At 44.9% G+C, this 22546-nt stretch overlaps 1 protein-coding gene across 5 annotated transcripts; it reads right to left on the reverse strand.

Annotated features, from left to right (window-relative positions):
- Positions 1–73: 73 nt before the first annotated feature.
- CABYR (calcium binding tyrosine phosphorylation regulated) lies at positions 74–19196 on the reverse strand. Of its 5 annotated transcripts, none has more exons than XM_059140427.1 (6): positions 19049–19196; positions 16444–16616; positions 16291–16344; positions 4545–5798; positions 1658–2261; positions 74–268 (listed from the first exon to the last, which is right to left on the reverse strand). In XM_059140427.1, exons 2-5 carry the CDS (start codon positions 16589–16591, stop codon positions 1663–1665), a joined length of 2055 nt encoding a protein of 684 aa, XP_058996410.1. In that variant the 5' UTR covers positions 16592–16616; positions 19049–19196; the 3' UTR covers positions 74–268; positions 1658–1662. The 5 variants fall into 5 exon arrangements, with proteins under 5 accessions (XP_058996410.1, XP_058996411.1, XP_058996409.1 ...); XM_059140426.1 differs by lacking the exon at positions 19049–19196 and adding an exon at positions 18744–19024 and having other exon boundaries at positions 81–268; positions 4545–5801; XM_059140425.1 differs by having other exon boundaries at positions 90–268; positions 4545–5801; positions 19049–19190.
- Between the last annotated feature and the right edge of the window lie 3350 nt (positions 19197–22546).

A 22546-nucleotide genomic window follows, 5' to 3' on the forward strand; every position in this document is an offset into this window, starting at 1 on the left:
TGCACACTCTGTAGTACTGGTCGTCCGGGGCGGGAAGGTGCGGGGAGGGTGGGGAGACCGGCCTAGAAAGCCCTGTAGCTCTGCTAATAGAGTGGAGTTGTTTTCAAGGCTCCACAAGTCTGAAAAGATTTAAGGTCTTTTGTAATCGATTGTCCTAAATTACAAATAAGAGCGCAGGGTTTTATGCTTGCAGGAAGTTTATTGACAAAGTACGCTTGGTGGCAGACTCCACCTTGAACGTTGGCTCAAACGGCATCGTATCCAGCATCTGTTAGGAATGTAAACAGTGAGTTGTTTAATCACGAAAGGGAACATGTAAAATGAGTGGCATGACAGAAATGTGAGGTCTACCCTCCCCTTCCTAAAGTCTTATCTAATCATGTAGCGGTCTGTAATTTGCACTGCTATAGCCCAGCATTTCATGCTAAAAACAGCCATTCTGACTATTCCACTGAAAGTCTACAAAGGGGGTGAATGAGAAGGGCACATAGACCTAAGATTTGATAACAGAGTAATCTCCTGAAATACTGTCACTGTGGTACTTGGACCTGCCTGTGAAGGAAATCTAGCTTTTGCCTGTGGGGTATTCAGCATGAAATTCCCAGTGAAGTATCAACTCTTTGGTGTATGGCTTTGACCTTGCATTGTATTATCTTGTCTCCCTGCTTCCTCTAGTGACCTCCTCCTGCCTTCTAGGTTTGTCATTCTTCTGACTTCCTGTTGAGCTGTCAACCCCAGTGTCTGTCCTTCGGATCCGGGGCCCTGAATCATGAGGTCCTCTTAGGTGCCATCCCTAGCTCCTCCCCACCAGTTTTATTTTGGCCTCCTTGGTATGTCTGAGTCTGCTCTTTCCTGCCTTAGCCCTGGTCTTTAGGCTCTCTGCAAGGCTGGTTCCTTCTTGGGCCTCAGGGGTCAGATGACATCCGGGCCTGTACACCCTAATAAAGGAGGGTCATTGTTGCCCTTACTGTGCTTCACATGGTATCATGAGTTCTCTGTCTGTTCCCACATTGAGGGGGTAGGTCTAGGCCAGGCTCTGCCCACACACAGGGAAGGTGGGACAAGCATGGGACAGAAGGTACTAGTGGAATGAAGAACTTAAACATGATTTGTGAGTAAATGGTCTGATCCAGTTCTTGTCAGTTGTTTAGGTCCTTCAGCTATTTTCTAGCCTGCCCAGTCTGTAAATCTTCACTCTCCAAGGAACAAGCCTCCTACAGTGACAAGGTGCTCCACCGCATCTCTGACCTGTCACCCCTCTCTCCAGTTGGCCCTAGTGCTTGCATCTGGCCCCTGCCCCGACCCACCCCTTCACCTGCAGTTATACAAAATTCCTACCTAATATCTTTTTTCTTGTAAAGCCATCCCTTTTTAGCATCTTCCATGGGGCTAACTGAAGAACCAGGTATTCAAAGGTGATTGAGTGGATTGGTTCAGGTCTTGGGCCCTGAGTCCTCTATGTGAGTCATCATGGTGCAGCGCACCTACTCTGCATTTCTTAGTAATCCAGGGGAGATAATAACCACATCACATTTGAGTATGCCCCAACTCTTTGCATATCTCAATTCAATTTCTGTAAATACCTCTATCTCCAGGTCAACAAATGAAAGTACTAGTATGTTAAGGCCCACATATTTTGGTAGGAAGAGTCACCTACCAGTTTTAGGTTTCTGCTCTGCGAACATGGGCAGTAGTCACGGTTATTTCTCCAGCAATACCGTAACTTCCAAAGGGAGTACGTTTGTCACCAGATCCTGAACCTTTTTTGGCTACATCTTCTACTGGGAATGCAACAGAAAGAAAAACTGGGCTTTGTGGCCTGGGGACATCTTGTCCACTTGGAGGAGGACTACCATTCTGGGGATTTGGGGTATGTTTCTGGAATTTCTGATCTGCAGGAACAGCAATGGGTACTTGGACTGCAGCGTATCTCTTCAAGGCATCTGACTGAGAAACAACAGCATGTCCAGGAAGAGGTTTCCAGTCCTGAGCTTCCTGAACATTCGAGCCTACTAAAATAAAAGGTGGGGCACTGGTCTTCTTACTGTCGTCCATCATCACGTAAGTTGGAGAAGTAACTTTCGGTGGCTGCTGCAGAAACTGTGGATCCTTAGGATTGGATAAATAGAGGGTTGCTTGGGGGAAAGGCCCAGGTGCAGGTGGCGGTGATGGGCGACTTTGCTGATTCATATCAGTTAGACAATAAAGGGTCCACATGTTAGAGTATGGTGGTGGTTGTCCTGCTTCGCTTGCTGCTATGGCTAAAAAAAAAAAAAAAAATTTGCAGGCATTAAAGGTCGGTCTCTGTATCCGGCACTATGCACAGAAATGTCTTTGTAAATTTTCTTTACATATAAACAAACAGCTCTCATAGTAACATGTGCCATAAAGCATGCTATAGAGAGGGCTAAATCATGTTTGGTAATGTGAAAGACGTGAGGCTCTCTACCACTGGAAAGTGAGAACAGGGTCGTGCTAGCAGGTGGCAGGGGCACTCGAGTTGTGGCTGAAGCTGCGAGCTCATCCGAAACCGCCAGTCTCAGAGCCACCAGCTTGAGACATGGCCACCACAGCGCCTGCACGCAGGGTGTGGAGCGTCCACACTTGGGGCTTTACCAAAAGAATCGATTGAAGTGTATGTGAAGCCAGTGACAAAGCGTTAATGCACCTGCATAGTGAGTTTTTCTTTACTAAAGAAGTCCACACGGGGCCTCCACTTTTGGTCACATTATCACTTATCTCTGGCCCTTGACAGGCCCCATAATCTCACATTAATTGGTCACCACACTCAGGACATCAGAGAATCTAGGACTCAGAACCCCAGAGAGCACCCCCTTTAGGCCAGGCTTGAAATCATAGGTGCGGGACGCCTGGGTGGCTCAGTTGGTTAAGCGGCTGCCTTCAGCTCAGGTCATGATCCCAGCGTCCTGGGATCGAGTCCCACATCGGGCTCCTTGCTCGGCAGGGAGCCTGCTTCTCCCTCTGCCTCTGCCTGCCATTCTGTCTGCCTGTGCTTGCTCTCTCCCCTTCTCTCTCTGATAAATAAAATCTTAAAAAAAAAAAGAAAGAAATCATAGGTGCTAGGTGGCAGGAAAAGGTGTGTTGGTCCCAGAAGGGCTCTTTAAGGGGAAATAAAGACGTCTGGGAGTGCCATCCATCTGCTTAATACCACAGCATCTATGAGGGCAAGTTTAACTGGCCTAATGAAGACTGTACGGTCTTGGAGAACTAAGTCCTAGAAGATGGGATGGAGGTGAAACTTCTTCCGGAGGGAGAGGTGGCATCGGACCCAAATTGTATTGCGTTCCCTGTTTGAACACGGGGCCTCATATCCCTGGTACAGCTTTTCTTCCCCAGAAAAGAACAGAACACTATGCACATGATTAAGCTGGTGAGTTTTCAGTGGCTTCAGATGCGGTCAATGGATCCTTCTGCAAGCCAGTTAGAAAACACGTACAAGCTAGCCTTCCATTTGCAGGCTCCACGTGGTGCTTTAGAAAAAGGGCAAGGCACTGGGGAGCCGGACTTGGGGTGTCACTGCTGCTCCCGCCGCAAGGGTTGTGCCTGTCCTGCATGCTAGCTCCCAATGCTGCCCTCAACCTTTTCAGTGGTGCAGATCCCCGTCATACTGCCAGACAGAATTTGATCCCAAAACACCTGCTTTGGTAACACTTGACCTTTCCGGCTCTGGGAAGAGTCAGTGTGGAAGAGGACTTCTGCAAAAGGGAGCGGGGAAGTCAGCTCCATCTAGCCCTCAAGGGGTGGAGGCGGGAGAGGGCAGACCCAAGTCCATAGTTAGACGGAGGGAGAGATCAAGCCATGTCTGTGTCACAGGCAAGCCCAGGTGATGGCCAGCAGCGCAGCTCGCGGTGGGGATTTTCACACATGGTGGGGGAGCTGAAGGGAGTAGACCAGTCCTCTGAGCGGCTCAAGCGGATGGCCAGCCTTTCTGCTGCCGCCGCCTCTGCACTCACCCGTGGGACAGAAGTGTGGCTGAACCGTCCTGTCCGTCCAGCTCTGGAGCTGCCCCTGTGGCTGCAGGAGCCCCCTGGCAGAGAGGCAGGGTCCCGCAGGCTCCCCGCACCCTCTTGCAGAGGCCCCCAACTGCAGGGCGAAAGCAGGGGCGACACACCACCATGTCTCTCACGGGCCACGGGCCACACCTTGGACGGCGTTGTGTGGTTGGAGTTTACACTCACAAGTGAGCAATTTCAGACCAACAGCCCCTGGCCGACATCTGCAACAGCAGATCCAGATCCCAGATTTTGTGCCTGACTCGGGTTTTTCATTCCGTGGGCCATGTCCAAAAGTGCTCGGTGACCCAACTCGGAGGCCTGGCTGGGGGATGTCACTTTAAAATCACTCATCTCATAAGAGTAAAATCTCAAGTACAACAAAGCCCTAACGGAGTTTTGCCATCTTAAAACCTATTGAAAATCGAGCCTTTTGACCAACCTGGAGGGAGCCCACGTCCGTGGTTACCTGCAATACAGAGGTCACCTGAAAATATAATCGGTAATGTTGTAAGTACCTGATTTTCTTACCTGGCTCCGTCAAACCTTGTTCAAGTGCTGCTTCCCGCTGTGGTTCAGGGTCTGGCTCAGTAAGACCTTCTGGAGGAGGAGGGGGGGCACCACCCGCTGCCCTTCCCTGCGCAGCCGAGAGCACTGCTGTGGCAGCTTCCCCGGAGAGCACGAGTTGGACCTCCATCTCCTGGGCTGCAGAGTTTCCCCAGGACTCCTGCCCAGGGTTGCCAGGGACTAGGGCAGTGAACTCCATTGCAACGCGCAGAGGTTTTTCAGAGCCTACTGCTTGGGTGGAGCCCTCTGCCTCCAGGAGCTGTGCAGGCTGACCTTCCAAAGAGGTGTCAGGGAGCAGAACTGTTGCTTCTGCCTCCATATGGACTGAGGAATTATCCTCCTCCAGCTGTTTTACAGAACGCACAGCTTTCTCAGACATGCCCGTGGCAAGGGCTACAGGTATGGGACTAAGTGGTGGCTCATGTTCTTTAAGAGAAGCAATGCGATCAGTAAAAGGGATAACTATGTTTTCTGGTATTTGCTCCACGTAAGCGACTCCTTCAATCACAGGCTCATTGTTATAGATAGATGATATGTGAACGAAGGAGGTGACCTCAATATCGGCCTGCAAAGGGACCTCGGGAGCTTGGTCGTAAGCAGGAGGTTCTTGTTCATCCTGCAAGGGGAAGGAGGAAGCCGCTGCTGGTTCAGCTTCATCGTCTTTAGGTTTAGAACCCAAATCTACACGGACAGCTGTTTGGCTCAGAACCTGAAGGACTGACCCCTCTGCAGAACACGCAGCAGGAGTGGCCGCCCCAGTATCTTCGACAGCCTCTGAGCTCAGCGCCTCGTCGGAAAACACAGGCATACTCGTGGCCACGTCCACCATTAACACGTCAGACTGATCAGAATGAACAGATGCAACTTTACCTAACATCTGAGCAGCAAACTGAGCTGGGTCTGCTGGGATGTAAGCAAACTCTGGTGACACAGCTGCTGGAGGTGGTGATGACGGTGGGGTCGTCATCTTAGGGGTAGACAGTTTCGAAGTGGAACCACGAGCTGCTTCAGGTGTCTCCTCGGGCTCCTGGGGCACCTCCGAGTGAACTGATGGGAACTGAGTGGTTTTGTTCATAAACAGTGGTCCAGTGATATTGTCCTCTTCTGTGTCCGTGGATTTCTCCATCCGTGTAGGTTCTTGGGAAACTATAGATGTTTCTTCCTTTTCTTTCATACATTCTGCTTTCTTCTCTTGTGTCGTTCCTTCTGACCACTTCTCTACTAAAAAAGCCACATGGGTTAATAAGCAGATGTCCCTCCCCACCCCGATTTTAAAGCAGTAACAGGTTGAACACTCGGTTGTCAATACACACACAAGCACGGAGGAGTTTTACTCAGTTTCCCAGCATCTGTCATTTAGAATGGGTGCGTAAACTTCCCTGTCCTTACCCGCTCAGAAGACACCTCAGTTCGTCTCCAAAATCAATAACTCTGTGTAGCACAGTGACAAAACGAGGAAGCAAGTACCACCTTCAGCTGGTCATCGCAACTGCCTAGAACTAAGGAAGCTAGAAACCTCCATGGGTAAAGCTCATGATCCAAACTCCTACACAAAACCCAAGTGTTCTGGGGGGTGTAGGGGGTGAGGGTAGGGGGTCCCACCTGACCAGTAAGTGATCTAATCTTCAGCTGACATAATGGGTTCTAAATGAAACAAATACTGTCATGTCAATAAAGGCAGTCCTCAATGTAAGAAAACTGGTATTATATAGAATTTAATAGTGAATGGGACAATGGGGCCTATAAAATATTTTGACATTAGGAAACATCATCTAGTCTAACCTAAAAATGGTAGCACTTGCTGGTAAGGTGTGATAACGCAGCAGCTAAAGTCGAACTGACCCAGAGAGGCAGAAAGAGAACTCTGGATCCATCAGTGGCTGCAGCGACTCCTCAGGCATGAGGGCATTCCCCTGGCTTGGGAGGTCGAGACAGCTAATGACCTAGAAGAGCTCCTAGGTTAGGGGAACCCTTTCCTCTGCTCAGCACCTTCCTGTCCCCCACACCCCTTCCTTATCGCACGCTTTCACAGCTGCTTGTTCTACTAAGGGTTTTCACTTGGGGAAGCATTTCCCTCATAATGAAATCGGCAGGAATGGCAGAAAGTGGGTGTGTTTCAGCTTTGTTCTTACTCCTTGCACAGTCTGTGTCTGTATTCCTCGGCTGTGACCTTCTTGGGCTCTCATTGCATATCAGGGCCTCATAAGCCTCTTCATATCGGCTGGGCCCAAGCCCACCGCCCCCGGCAGCACCCCACTTCTGATATCCCCTCAGCATCTATTCTCCTGCCAGCTTTTCCCTGCTAAGCCTCAAGCCATCCTCCACACACAGGCAGCTCAAGAGTTGGCCAGCAACCCAAAGGAAGTGGATTTGCAGACTTGGGGGATCCTTCCCTGCAAACACCCCGTCTCTGATACTTTGTTGCCCAAATCCCAGCCATATTAGTAGCCCCAAACTCTGCTGCTCCATTTTCTCTTCCCAGACGCACTTCCACTCTGTGCTTGGCTTCGCTTTCCTGGTATAAGAAATTGGAAAATGCTGCTAGGGTGATGAGGGGGCTCACTTTCTGTGAATCTCATCTCCCAGGGATCCAGGCACTGGACTTTGTTTTATAGAATTGCTCCAGCTTTTATGATGGTTGAGGATAGGAGGCTAAGTGTGCCAGCAGCCCCTCCGTCATGGCTGAAGCTGAAATCTCTCTCCCTCCACTGACTTTCACCTAGCTCAGTGTCTGGCAATGGGCAGGAATTTACAGATTTGTTAAATAAAATAATGAACTGGACTTTACAGATAGGTGGGATTTGAAAGGTACACGGCAGCTCCTGGAGAAGGAAGTAGCATAAACCAAAAATCGGGCAGTAACAGGCTGTCTAGTGCATGGAGAGGGAGATGATGGCAAAGGTAGGAGGGTTCAGATCGCAGAGCGCTTTCTTTGCACGACCTGGTCTTGGAAAGGGATCAAAATTTACACACTATGACAGACATGTCAGAAAGCATTACTTTACTTTCTCTATTTGCATTAAAATGCTTGTTTCCAAATGGTAAAATGTACCTGATCTAGGTTAAAAATACTAAAACATTAAAAATACTTAGTCTCTTTTGGCTAATTAAGTCAGCCTTTTAGGGGTACTTAGTACTTAGCAAAGGTTCTGCCACTTCTAAAGAAGGAAACAAAATGCTGGAGTAAGCGCTGGTTCTGATCCATGTTGCTCTTTGCTGACTCTTGGTGGCCTTGAGGAGAGCCACCACTCCTACTGCTTGGGCCCCACGTGTTAGTCCCGGACTTGGCTGTATTCGCTGAAGGATTTCCACTTTGTGGGAAATGTGGCTTGTTATTTCCTGGGAGATCCCTTTCCTAATTTAATTTGTTCCTCTTTAGCATCGGAGGCCCAGCTGCCAGTTTTTATTTAGCCCCAGCGTGAACATTACGTGCTGCAGCTCTCTGCTGGCGTGGCGAGTAACTTCACTATGTCCCAGCCCGATTCCCTGCTAGTCAGCACTCGGGGACCACTGGGACACAGCTGGACAACTACCAGCCACATGCGGGCCCTGGGACACCAGACATCTTACCTCTGGCCCAGCTGAGACAGACCCTCCATGATTTCTAATCTACAGCTTCAAATTTATTCTTTCAGTAATTACAGACTGAACATCTGAGCATGACGATTACAGTGTGGCTGCTGAACAGAGCACGGGTTATGTTAGACACAGTGTCACACTCACCATGCAGCTGCTCTGAGAGGCACCCGGGAAAGCAAAGCACAAGCCTTACGTTCGGATTTTAGAGAAGTCCAGTCAGAGATTCTCCCCCATCTTCCTTACAACAACTTCCAGTCTCAGCTAGCACTTCATGTCCACTGCCCACGCCCTGAACCACAGTCCCACGCCAGGAAGGACTTCCTGTTTCCCGACCCTTCGCAGCTGGAAAGGAGCTTATATCCTATGGCATATATAAAATAAAGACTTGATTCTGGTATCTTGGGCTCTTAAAAGTCAGCTCTGCAAATTCCAAGAAAATCTTCCCTCAACGAAAACAGGCTCCTGAAAAACTCCAAAGTGTTTTTTACTATGAACTTTGGAAACTCACTACTGAGTAAAATGGCTTCCAAACTGTATTTGCATTTTCCCCTAAAGCAAATGAACACATCAATGGGTAGAGATGAACGGAGCGAAGAATAATGGGAGGCTATCTGAAATCAATGTACACTAGCTTAATGTTTTTCAGAATTATCCCTGTGACACTGAAGGGTTTGGATTTTGTGAACAACAGGGCACTGTCAATGTTCCTGGACAGCAGAGAGCTACAGTTAGCTGCTCAGGTCCAAGATGTTCTTCCTGCCCGTACTGACTCTTGTGTCCTAGTGTCCCTGACCCCCTTGTCCTCATTTTCCTGGTCTGCTATATCTGCTTCCTCTCTTACTCCTAATCCTGTATTTCTGTCCTAGGCTGCCAATCTGACCCCAACTCTTGACAATACCATCGACTGGGTCCATGATTTATTGTTCTTCTTTAGTATGGACTATTCCCCAATTGATTAATCTTACCACAATGGAAAAGCATAAAACACCCCAGTCCCCCTCCCAGTATCACAACCAGATAATTATTTGAACGTTTTTTAAACTTAATGAAATTCTTACCTGTGTACAAATCACCACCCTGTCTAGGCAAATATGAGACTTCAAGAAATACAAAGGACCATTCTGGCACAGTACATCCCCGCTTAGGGAATCGGTATAGCCTTACATAAAAAAAAATGCCCAGGAAAGTGCAGAGTAGCACCAGAGCTTCACAAAATTTAGTATAGATTGTTCTGAAATTGATACATTTCTCATTTATTTAATAAGAGAGAATGGCCACAATTATGTGTAACCAACTGTGAAAATAATGTATGAAAATAGAATTTGGCATAAGAATTAAACTAAAAACATTATGAATATTTAATATGAATAAATAAGACATTTAATGGTATGCATAGCTGCTATGGTGCTGCATAGAAATTGAAATTGGGCCCAATGATCAGCAGCAGTGCGTGATTATAATTACTATTTTATGGCCAAACCAAGAATGTCCAGGATCAGTAAGAAAAGTTAATGGGTTGGGGCGCCTGGGTGGCTCAGTGGGTTAAGTGTCTGCCTTCAGCCTGGGTCATGTTCCCAGGGCCCTGAGATAGAGCCCCACATCAGGCTCCCTCTCCCCCCTTGTGCTTTCTCTCACTATCTCTGTCACTATCTGTGTCTCTCAAAGAAACAAAATCTTAAAAAAAAAAAAATTAACAGGTTAACTCAGTTGCGCTAGGCTTTCTTGATTCTTCCAAAGAGTTAGCTATTTCCTGCCTTTGTTGGGAGCAGGAGAGGGCTGGTACTAAAAACTAGACTCAGTAAAGCTGAAGGGGATGGAAGGTGATGGTGTTGAGATTTCATCTGCCTCTCCACATGGGGAAACCACTGCCCTCTTCTCACAGAGTGGTGAAAAAGTGAGAACTAGCACAATCTGGCCTCAGGCTCTACACAAGAAAGTGACCACAGAGGAAGTGGAAGAGGAGATACTATGGGGAAAGGGAGCTGAAGTCCCTCTCCACTTTCAGTTCAAGAATTTAAAGTTTTTCCAGAGGGATCAGAGAATATTATTTACTATGGAAAGAGTATGAGTTATGCTGCTAGGAAGATCTAGGTTTCGATCCTAACCTAGCAATTAATTTTTAGAAGCTTACAAGTTTTTTTAATCATGCCCAAGCATCAGATTTCTACGTAAAATTGTAATGATGTTACCTTATAAAGTTGCCTTGATTGACAAAATATATTTAAGGACCTAGGACAAAATATCTCACTTCATTTTACTTCACAAATACACCTTTTTCCCCTGCTACGGATTGAAACTTTGTGGCAGCCCTATGTCAATCTAGGATGACTGGCTGTTCCTCCATCTTTCTCCCTCCCCTGGAACCTCCCTAATTCCCAGAAACAACAATATTGAAATTAGGCCAAAGAATAACCCTATAATGGCCTCTAAGTGTTCAAGTGAAAGTAAGAGAGAGCCACATGTCTCGCATATTAAATCAAAAGCTAGAAATGATTAAGCTTAGTGAGGAAGGCATTTGAAAATTGAGACAGGCCAAAAGCAAGGCCTCTTATGCCAACCAGTTAGAGAAGTTGTGAATGCAAAGGAAAAGTTCTTAAAGGAAAACTGAAAGTGAACACACAAATGATAAGCAAAACAGCCTTACTACTGAGATGGAGAAGGTCTGAGTAGTCTGGATAGGCCAAACCAGCCACAACGTTCCCTTAAGCCAAAGCCTAGTCCAGAGCCAGGTCTGGACTCTCTTCAGTTCTGGGAAGGCTGAGAGAGGTGAGGAAGCAGGAGAGAAGTCTGAAGCTGGTGGATGGTGGATGGTGAGGTTTAAGGCAAGAAACCACCTCTGTGACATAACAATGCAAGGTGAAGCAGCAAGTGCGGATGGAGAAGCTGCAGCAAGTGACCCAGAAGCTCTAAGATCATCAACAAAGGTGACTACACTAAACAATAGATTTTCAATGTAGATGAAACATTCTGACAGTAAAAGATGATATCTAGGACTTTGGTGGCTAGACAGGAAAAGGCAATGCCTGGCTTCAAAGCTTCAAAGCACAGGCTGACTGTCTTGTTAGGTTACTGCAGTTGGGGACTTCAAGTTGAAGCCAAAGCTAGGGCCCAATCCTAGGGCCCTGAAGAATTATGCTAAATCTGCTCTGCCTGTGCTCTAGAAATGAACAATAAAGCCTAGATGACATCATGTCTGTTTATACCATGGTTTACTGAAGAGTTTAAGCCCACTGTTGAGACTTGTTTTTCAGAATAAAAGATTCCTTTCAAAATAGTACAGCTCACTGACAACGCACCTGGTGACCCGAGAGCTCTGATGGAGATGTACAACGAATGTGTTTTTCATGCCTGCTAATACATCAGCTCTGCAGTCCATGAACCAAGAAGTCATTTCAACTTTCAAGTCTCATTATTTAAGAAATGCCTTTCATAAGGCTATCATTGTAAAAGATAAGGATTCCTTGGATGGATCTGGGTGAAGTCAGATTAAAACCTTCTGTAAAGGATTCACCATTCTAGATGCCATTAAAAACATCTATGATTCATAGGATGAGGTCAAAATATCACATTATGAGGAGTCTGGAAGAAGTTGACTTCAACCCCCCTGGGTGACTTGGAGGGGTTCCAGACTTCCGTAGAGGAAGTCACTGAAGATATCGCTGCATGGCTGCAAGTTCAAGATCAAACTTAAATGGATGAGGAGTTGCTTCTAATGGATAAGCAAGGAAAGTCCTTTCCTGAGATGGAATCTACAATCCCAGTGAAGATGCTGTGACGATTGTTGAAATGACAACAACAGATATACAGTATTCTATAAACTTAGTTGATCAAGCAGCAGCAGGGTTGAGATTGACTCTAATTTTGAGAAAAGTTTTAGGCATAAATGCTATCAAACAGTATCACATGCCACAGAGAAATCATTCATGAAAGGAAGCATCATTCAGTGCAGCAAACTTCACTCAAGACTTATTTTAAGAAACTGCCACAGACACCCCAACCTTCAGAAACCACCACCCTGATCAGTCAGCAGCCGCCAACATCAAGGCATCTCTCTGGAAGCTCAGATGGTAGTTAGCATTTTTTAGCAATAAAGTATTTTTTTAATTAAGATATGTACACTGGTTTCTTTTTTAGACATGTTATTGCACACTTGATTATAGTATAAACATAACTTCTATAGGCACTGGAAAACCAAAAGAGTTCATTTAACTGGCGTTAGTGCAATATTCGCTTTATGGTGATTCGCTTTCTGGTGATCTGGACCTGAACCCACAGTATCTCCAAGGTATGCCTGTACTTGCTAATTCCATTCCTCTTTCCGTTCTTTTCCTACCTGTGATGTAGTAAGTGGTAGAACTTAAAATTCTTTTGCCTTAAAAGATCACCTGAGTTTCTAAAATTCCCTCCATTAGGGGCACCTGGGTGGCTCAGGTCATGATCCCAGGGTCCTGGGATTGAGCCCCACATTGGGCTTTCTGCCCAGCAGGGAATCTGCTTCCTCCTCTCTCTGCCTACTTGTGATCTTTGTCTGTCAAATAAATAAATAAAATATTTTTTAAAAAAATCCCCTCAGTTAATGATTCAGTACTATTTAATGAAGAAACTCTCCTGAGAAGGCTGAAAAAACAGGGGCACTTTCACTGATTCACATGGTAGTGAGATCTGTTTCATCCAACTGCAGAAAAACAAGAGGATCCACAGAAGTGTTCTGCAGCATGAACTGCTTTGGAAATAGGCATATGCCACAAGGGATCCCGGACAGAGCCAGGGACCATCCTAAAGGTCCTAGGCTCTGGAAAATGGTGGAAGCGATGAAAGAAAAGAGAAGTAAGAAAAGTTTGCTCTCATGTCTGGTTCTTTTCCTCCTCCCTCTTCCATTACCTGAGTTTACATGAGTTTTTAAAGGCGCAGGGGAGACGGGTAAACACTACTGGTCCTATAAAGAAGCCTGCCAAATATGGGCTTCCTTCCGAGAAAAATCCAGGATGAAGTGTTCAAATAAAACAAATGATATGTGCAGGGATGTACTGTGGATATAAAACAAATGTCTTTCATGCTCATGTCTAATACCTGGGAGTTAAATGGGGACAAATGCACCAGGGATGAATGTGAGACTCTGCCCCACCTTACCAAATGCTAATACCTGATGCTCTCATGCTGAAGAGACTGAAAGACCAGAATGAGGGTCAACTGACATAGTCCTCAAAGAATGGTCCCTGTTCTCATATTACAAATCATGGAAAGCCTAGGAGAGCCACAATCCCTAGGACCAGCAGAGCATGTAGGATCTTACAGGCACCACCATCCATACCTGGCACCGGGATCCACATAAGGGAAGTGTATTTAAAGGAAAAGATGTGGGGCGCGTGGGTGGCTCAGTGGATTAAAGCCTCTGCCTTCGGCTCAGGTCATGATCTCAGGGTCCTGGGATTGAGCCCTGCTCTGGGCTCTCTGCTCAGCAGGGAGCCTGCTTCCTTCCTCTCTCTCTGCCTGCCTCTCTGCCTGCTTGTGATCTCTTGTCTGCCAAATGAATAAATAAAATCTTAAACAAAAAAAAAAAAAAAAAAAAGGAAAAGATGCCACTTGTTCTATTCACATTTTCCTTGTAGAGAACTAAACCACCATGCAGCAAATTTGCTTGGCACTCCCACAGGAATAGCAGTTGAGGAATTAAACCATTTGGAAGATAGGAGGATGTCACTCGGGAGGAAATGCCCTACCAAATGGAAACCTTAAGATGTATATCCATAGATAGTCCCTCTTTAGCCCCGAGTGATGCTTTCCTGGATGCAGATGGAATCGTGCAGGATCTATGTTACAACCTAAGTTAATGGATGCTTTGCCAATATGAAATCAGTTGATAGGACAATAAAAGTCAGATAAATGAGCCAAACTGGTTTTAGATAGTAACAAAGAGCTATATGTTTTCTAGTCATACCTTCATGTTACCTTCTCATCTCCCTGGTAAACTAGAACACACAATGTTCATTTTATTCTACTACCCAAGAGCAATCTGTCTCTACAGCCAAACAGTGAACTCACTTTTAGGATTATTTGCATGTTATGTAAATTGCCTTGGTGTCTGTAGTTACTGGAGGAGAAAAGCATTTACTTCCCTCTTCTTACCTCTACGGGAAGTATAGCTATCCCATCAGCCCAGTCTGTTAATTACACTAATCCACATTAGTTTAGTCCACTTGCTAAACTGAATGGTGCGTAAGTTTCTCAGTAAACAAATCTGTCTCAAAAGCTACCAGTTAATTACCTCCCCTCATAAAGATTCACCAACTTTACCATCCTTCTCAAACATAGGAAGCCTGCTTACTCCTAAGGCTCTCAAACATAGCTCCTGGTGTAGAGGGCATGAGTACAAGCCTGCCATTACCTTGACTTCTCGAGAAACCAGCCTGATAGGGAAGGGGAGAATGGTCCGTGTTCTAGCACTTGTCTGAATCCTGCTGGTGGCAAGTAAAGCCCAGACCTGCATCCCATGGTAAACTGAGATGCCATCAGGACCCTGCAGGGAAGCGGTCAGACTCGAGAGTAAATATTCCAGAACCACAGCGCTTCACTCTCCTGCCCCTTCACAAATGCTGATTCTTTGCTGGTTTTAGTCTTGTTCTGTTGGGAGTATATCTTTCACTGCAGATCCAAATCCTCGTTTTTTACATTTTCCTAGGTTCTACTCCTGACTTCTCCCTAGCTTGACTAGGTTATGTATTGGCATCACCAAACTGGCAGAGTATAAAAGTAGCTCAGCCTCACCTGATCCTACCTTTTCTTTACAGTCATTCCAAAATATTGGCTAGCAAATGCAGCAAAAACTATTTCCTTATTTCCCTCACTGACCACAAGTCTGTTTTCCCCACAAAATTCTGCCAAAAGCGCTTCTTACCATTCTTTTAGATGTGTGTGCCTGTCCTTGGGATGACCGATGTATCCCCTTTGCTTTGATTCTCCCACCATGTCAACTTTGCCTTTTTTAAATTTCCTTTTCTTTTCTTTCTTTTCTTTTCTTTTTTTTTTTTTTTAAGATTTTATTTATTTACATGACAGACGGAGATCACAAGTAGGCAGAGAGAGAGGAGGAAGCAGGCTCCTTGCTGAGCCCAATGTGGGGCTCGAGGGGCTCGATCCCAGGACCTGAGCCGAAGGCAGAGGCTTTAACCCACTGAGCCACCCAGGCACCCCGCCTTTTTTTTTTTCGTTGCTCTTCTGTCAATGCAATTTCATGCTGTCATGTTTACATAGGCATTTACACATACACACTTAAAACACAACTTCTCTTCTAAGCAGAGGGATCGCCCTAAGCCACAGAGATGGCTGGAGAAGACACTTTCTAGGAAAAACTTCTCTTCACTATCTAGAGACTCTTAGAACAGAAAAGGTGGTCATTAACACCTAATTAATCCCCTGCCCTCCAACTGGACTGCAGGTAACCTATCACAAGGAGGAAAAGAAAAAAGGATGTTTCTTTGTTTAATAAAATCTTCCAAGAAGAATGTTTATACAACTTTCCTATATAGTATATCTCATTATCATTTAGTCTTTATTATTACAACATCCAATTTTCTTCAAAGTTCAGTGTACTTCCTTTAGGATGGGGGCATTGAAAAGGGTTTCGGGGCGCCCTGGTGGCTCAGTGGGTTAAAGCCTCTGCCTTCAGCTCAGGTCATGATCTCAGGGTCCTGGGATTGAGCCCCTGCATCAGGCTCTCTGCTCAGCAGGGAGGCTGCTTCCTCCTCTCTCTCTGCCTGCCTCTCTGCCTGCTTGTGATCTCTGTCAAATAAATTTAAAAAAAAAAAAAAAATCTTAAAAAAAAAAAAAAAAAAGAAAAAGAAAAGGGTTTCACTCATAGCTTATCCACACTGTTTGAGGTCTCATTGTACCAAATGGTTTGAAGGTTGAGTCTTTCCTATTTTTGTCTTTTAAAGATTTAAAATCCTCCAGACTTATCTCCAGATTTTTAAAAAATGGATCAAATAATTAAATAATCACATGGATGGTTTATTTTTCAAAACAAAGTGATTAAACAAAAAATATTTATAGGCACCATTCTTAAACATATGGTGGTAATGATGCAATAATTTATAACTAGGATTAGTCAACTGTTAACACTTGTGTTACTTACCTTTAATCTGATGAAATTGTTTAACAAGATCTTTTATATCCAGAGAAGTATTCCCTGAAGGAATAAATACAGGAAATTAGATACATAAAATGCCCAATTTAAAATGCCTTCCTTTTCAAAGCAACACGTATATAATCTAAAGGAATAACAAACCTTCTCTAAACACAATAAGTTCTTTAAAATAAACTGCTGCGAACTGGGTGATGTTTGGTGGATTGGTTTTGAGAACGGCTCTGCTAACTCCTTCAAGCAGAGTCTTGAGGCCATAAGGTACGACAAGTCTGGGCTTTGAAGAAATCATTTTGGCAGGATGTCTGTAATCTCAACTATAATGAAGAAAAACAAAGTCTTATAGTATATATTTTTTTACTGAAATATTCATGAGATAACTGTAGTTTCTATGAATAAACCTATCTCCTATTGAAATTGTTAGCTTGAGTTTAACCTCTAAGCATTTATTCTAACAAAAATGAGCTAATTACACACACACACACACACACACACACACACACACCCAGTAGATTATGTGCAGATGAGTGATATGGTACTATTAAGGAAACACATGAGAAAAGCCCTGCCAAGAACTCTAGGATCATACTAAAAACAAAGAAGGAAAAATCAAGCAACCAAACAAAACTTGTTCTTGTAAAATTCAGTAAATATTTTGTACAGAATTTCCAGAAAGATAAATTAAGGTCATATGTCTGTGTATACACAAGATCCTTCAAAACTACATAGGGGCACTGGCTTTTTTGTGCCTTCATCAAATACAACTGTAGAATAGGGTTTTTCTACAAGAAAATCTCTTTTGCCTCCTTTTTCTAAATCTACCCCTGGACACATCAATTAGCTTTCAATATACAGTTTTTAGCTTTAAATTTAATTTTGCCTTAACACTAATCAGAATAGGAATAAGTTACTTGTGGTATCATGCCACCCACCGCCATATGCCTCTCTTTCTCATATCCTCCCTTAACCTCTGCCCTTGTTTTCCCCTCATTCCCCCTCCTCCACCCTTTCTGGATTTTAAGTGGTACCAAGGGTATTGCATAGTCTAACCTACAATGCTCAGGAGTTGCAGAGGTTGCCATTCTAATCTGTGTGTCAGTGTGTGCGTGTGTGTATTGTTTCATTGTAGAAAATGATTTAAGGTTTATAAAAGAACAAAATTATTTAAGGAAATGAGTTCAGTGGTAAGGGCAAATTATGGTAGAAAAGATATGATGAAGCTACAGGTAAGGTTATATCCCAAGACAAGCCATAGGCCCTACACTTTCATAGAGATGGGAGTGTCAGATCGGCCCTTGAACTACCCAACAGACATTACAAAATAGGAAACAGTTGGTTAAATGATCGGTCTTTCCTGAGATAAAAAAACCAAATCAGCTGCCTGGGTGAATCACAGGTACTGTGAACACTGAGACCCAGGAGAAATTTCTCCTATGGGTCCTTATAAAGGGGAGAATACTGTGAGATAATGAATCATGTCAACAACATCCCTACAATAAAGAGTAATTTGTTTCATGGGGCTAAGCTGCACAGTTACAGCAATTATACAAGGAGCCAACCTCTAATAAAAAGTAATGTGTCATAGCAAAATGCTGAATATTTAAAAGCGCATTTTGTCTTCCCAAAGGTCAGGGGAGAAAATGAATCTCTATTGGCCAAAGCAAACCCTTTGAGGATATCATTAAGTGTACTGAATCCTTTAATGAAAACCTACTCTTAGAGTAAGTCAACGGGACCTTTACGAAATTAAACCATCTTTTAAAAAAACTACTGGCGCAGCTTTGGCAAGCCCACATGCTAAACGTCAAGGGACATAGGCAGTAATTTTATGTATGATCCATGTATATACTTATATTCTATTTGTGTGTACGTGTATGATTTTTTCAAGTACACTCTTGGCACTCCAGTGAGGGTAGGTAAGTCGTGTTTGGAAACGTGGCTTACTAACAGCCGTGGTTGAGCTACCAAAACACCCTTCCTGCAGGCAGTGAGCAGCTGATGTCACCAACCATGGAGAATGGCCGTACAGTGATCCTACTGGTTCTCAGCGCAGGTGCTAGCCGCGCCCCCACCCACACCAGACTCTGGAACCTGGGATGCCGCCGAGCATCCTACAACACAGTCCCATGCAAAAAACCTTCCTGAGCAAGTTGAGAAATACTGACTGGGAAAGGAAGCAAGCTTACATCAACGGGTACTCACACACACCTACACTGAAGAACGCTGAACAGTGACCGCCTAACTGTTCCCACAACTCTCCTTTAAAAAAATGTTTGTCAAATACCAGTTTTAGGACCCCGACCCCCATGCTGAACCATGAGCTCCCAGTTTACCCATCCCCCCAGCGCTAACGCCTGAGCAGGAGGCAGAGGACGAGGGAGTGGGGGCTTCGGGGCCACTGGAAACGTTCAACAGGACACATCACTCATTCGCTCAGGACCTACGCCAGGGTCTGGGCTCGGTTTGCCGTTGGATTTGTTTGGTGACAAGGGCACCGAAATGGAGAGCGGGTCCGGTTCCGCGTCCTCTAGCTTTGGAGGTGCAGGTGGCAGACTCTCCGCCCAGATCCGGCACCTCCGCCACACTCGCCGGTTGGGCTGCCCTTCCCCACCCGGCTCCCCTTCCGGAGGCCCTCCGCCTTCCCCCACACTGGAAGAACTGTCCACCGAGCCCACTGCGCAGGCGCCCCGAGAGCCTAACTGCCTCCTGGCCACACGGTGGGGGGGCCTTTTCTCCAGATTCGCCCCACCTTCTCCTTTCCGGCTGTGCTCTAAAGAGCTTCCTCGTTGCCCCCTTGCCGGCGGCTCCTGTAGGACCCCGAGCTCCCTGCGGAGCTTTTATATCCCTGCTGACGTCAGGCCGTGCATCACAAAGCCCCTCCCTCCCTCCCAGGGCTCCAGCTCCCAGGGAAGGAGGCGGAGCCTGAGTGCTCCCAGCCAATGGGGACGCCGAAGGGAACAAAGGTTGGAACTCTGAGAGCCTAGCCGGAGAGTCGCCTCGCGTTTTCTGACAGAATAGGAACGGGCGTAGGGAAACGGGCGTTTTCAAACGGCTAGGGCGACGGCCTCTTCGCTTTTGGTCGCACAATATAAAAAAAGAGCTGTTGTATTAGGAAAGAGAAATAGATTTATGGCAGTTCTCGCCGTCACCACCGCGCCTCTTCACATCACTCCCCCACCTCACCCGTTAACTCTCAGTCACCTTTCCGAAGACTAATTTTAGTCACGTTATACAGAACAAACACTACTATAAAGAGAACGAACAATTTCCCGCAGCACAGTACTTTCCCTCTTGAGACCATCCCCTGTGGAGAGACCTTGGTATTAACCCTTAAGATTCCAGTTTCCCTTAATTACAGTTTTGCAATACCGGGGGCACAACGCATCCTCCCACAACCACCAGCGGGACAGGGAAGGCTGCGTCCTTCCAAAAACCTGTTCTCTCACCATTCTGGCTCACAGGTTTGTACCGAGCCTTAACCTCCATCATAACCATGAAGACCAAGGCTTCATTGTAATCCATTTTCATATATTTAAAAAACAAGAACCGCTGGAAATCTACCATGAAATAATATCTTCAGGGCATCCATCTGATAAAACCTTTTTTTTTTTTTTTTAACTCAAACAGTTAAGGCTTCCAGAGCTCTTTAAAATAAAAAAGGTCATGCTGAGGCTCTGGTCTATACCTATGCTGCACGGAGCACTTCCTACGGATATTAATTCATCCATATAATTATTACTGAATGCCCCTTATGTGGCAGGCTCCCTCTTCTCATGAAGATTATATTTTAAAAGGAGAAAAGTTAATTTTAGATTTTGAGTGTGAGGACAGGTCTGCAGATGGTACATTCTTTTGGTCCATCACTACCCTCCAGCCCCACTTTGGTAGAAAAAAGTGAAATGAAGCTTCCATGATTTCTGATGGTTCACAATATATTTAACCAACAAAGACAGAAAATGACCTACTAAAACCCCCTCAGTACAAACCCCATTTGTGGTGTCTTCAGGAATTAAGAGACATTTATGCTTATGTAGCCGGACCTTGACAGGCCATCCTGGACACACAGGTGTTAGGTACTGTGCAGAATATCTGAGACTCACGTCAAGCCCTTACTCTTTCCACAGTTCTTCAATAACTGCTTTGTCCAAGTCCCTCTGAAATGCAAAATTTTACAGTGAAAACATTTAACCAAAAACTTTCAAACCACCATTTGCTGCTTTGATTTCTAGAACTAATGATTTCATCTGGTTTTCCAATCTTCTTGTCTTCCCATCCTGTCACTAAGGATCTAAAGGCAAAATGCAAATCTACTTTGTTTTCCATTGCTCCCTGCTCCCCACCCTTACTTTACAGAAGAGCTCAAGGTTCTTGGTGGGGCCTCTGCATGATTCCAATCTCATTTAGTCCATTATTACCTGACTACATCCTTCTTTAAATCTCAGCTGGCAGGGAGCCTGGGTGGCTCATGGCTCAGATGGTTAAGCATCTGCCTTCAACTCGGGTCATCATTTCCAGTTCCTGGGATCCAGCCCCACCTTGAGTTCCCAGCTCAGCAGGGTGTCTGCTTCTTCCTTTCCCCGTTTGTGCTCTCTCAAATGAATAAATAATATCTTGTGGGGGGGGAACTCAGTTCAGGAATATCCTACTTTAGAAAGCCAGTTAGAAGCATTTCCTCAGTGGCCCCAGGATAATACACTCTATGAACACAGCCTTGTTATAGAATTCTGTTTGTGTTGGTCTCCTCTCTCAGCTTTACAAAACACTTAACAAAAGGTAACATAGGGCAGTGTTTCTCTAATTTACGCCACCTGAATTAGAATCATTTTTAGGAGCTTGCTAAAAATGCCTTCCTAAGCCTTACCTAGCACCCACAGAATCAGATTCTCAAAAGACGGTTAATGTATAAAACTAGAATTTGTAAACCACTGGCCTGTGTTTGGAGAAAGTGAGCTCACCCAGGTTATAATATTCCCCAGCAATAGGAGCTACAACTCAAACCCCTTACTAGTTTTCACAAGAAAGCCAAGTACAATGCGCACTGGGTGATTTACACTTCACTGAAGAAGGGGCACATCTTCTGTGGACCGACTTCCCATTCTCCTGCACCCATCCCACCCCCTGCTGTCCTTTTCCTGGCTTCTAAGTCTCCTTCCTCTACTAGGTGTCTTAGGATGATCTGAGCTTAACCATTTCTTTTTCTACAAAATATACCACCAACAGGATTCTTAAGAACGTAAGAAATACCAAACAATACATCATGACTGTGAATGTGTATCTTCATAGGTGCAAAGCCGTATTTGTATACTTGCCACCACCGTTTGCTTAAGGAGGCAATCGACTAAGTTATACAGCAAAGAAATACACACGTGTGTGTATTTCAGAAATCAGGTAGGCACTGTGCTTTTAGTTGGCAGAAGTTTAAAAGTGCAAATTCCATAAATAGTTGACTTGTACTATATGCAACAATAAATTCCTACTTTTCTGTGACATCTGAAATACTTCTTCACTCGGGCATATACTTAGCTATCGTGTGCTAAAATCAAAAGACACCTAACCTAATTTTAAAAAATCTTAAATATTTTAACCACAAAGGTACATATATTACATTATTAGACCATGCCTCCAAAGTGTGTCAGATCATAAATGTGTTCAGAGTACATAAATATACATTAGAGATGTCTTCCACCATCGGCAAAATCTAATACAAAAATACATCTGACACTCACAAATTAGAACATCTGTGGAAGAGAATGGGGAAGGAGTGCGTGATGCCGACAAACCACACACAGATGCAAACCGTTCAGGTTATATGATTATTTTCTTCATCCACGAGGGGTAAAGAGCAGTTTACACCAAGCTAAGTTTCCAGGCAGATCACAGTTCACAGGTTGGATAACTCATGGCACGCAGGCCAGAAAAAAGTCATGAATTACTCAGCTCAAAAGTGTACTCAGATTTCCGTCAATCTAATGGTACCGTATGCCTGCACTGTGGTTTGGTTATTTTGGAGACTTCAGAATCACCCTCTACCCCATCTCCATACTCTACCACCCTGCTAACACGCATAAACCACAGGGGATGTCCTGTACCAAAAGCAGGATCAGTTTATAATCAAACCTACTCTCTATTAAAGGGACATGGTAAAGTTGTCTATTCAGTGACCTGGTTATTTGAAACCCTGCAATCTTTCTGGAGAGATACAAACAAATTTTTACAGCAATTAGGATAGGAATCACTTTTTATTTTA

The sequence above is a fragment of the Mustela lutreola genome, chromosome 11, assembly GCF_030435805.1.
Source record: "Mustela lutreola isolate mMusLut2 chromosome 11, mMusLut2.pri, whole genome shotgun sequence".
Classification (NCBI taxonomy): Eukaryota; Metazoa; Chordata; class Mammalia; order Carnivora; family Mustelidae; genus Mustela; species Mustela lutreola.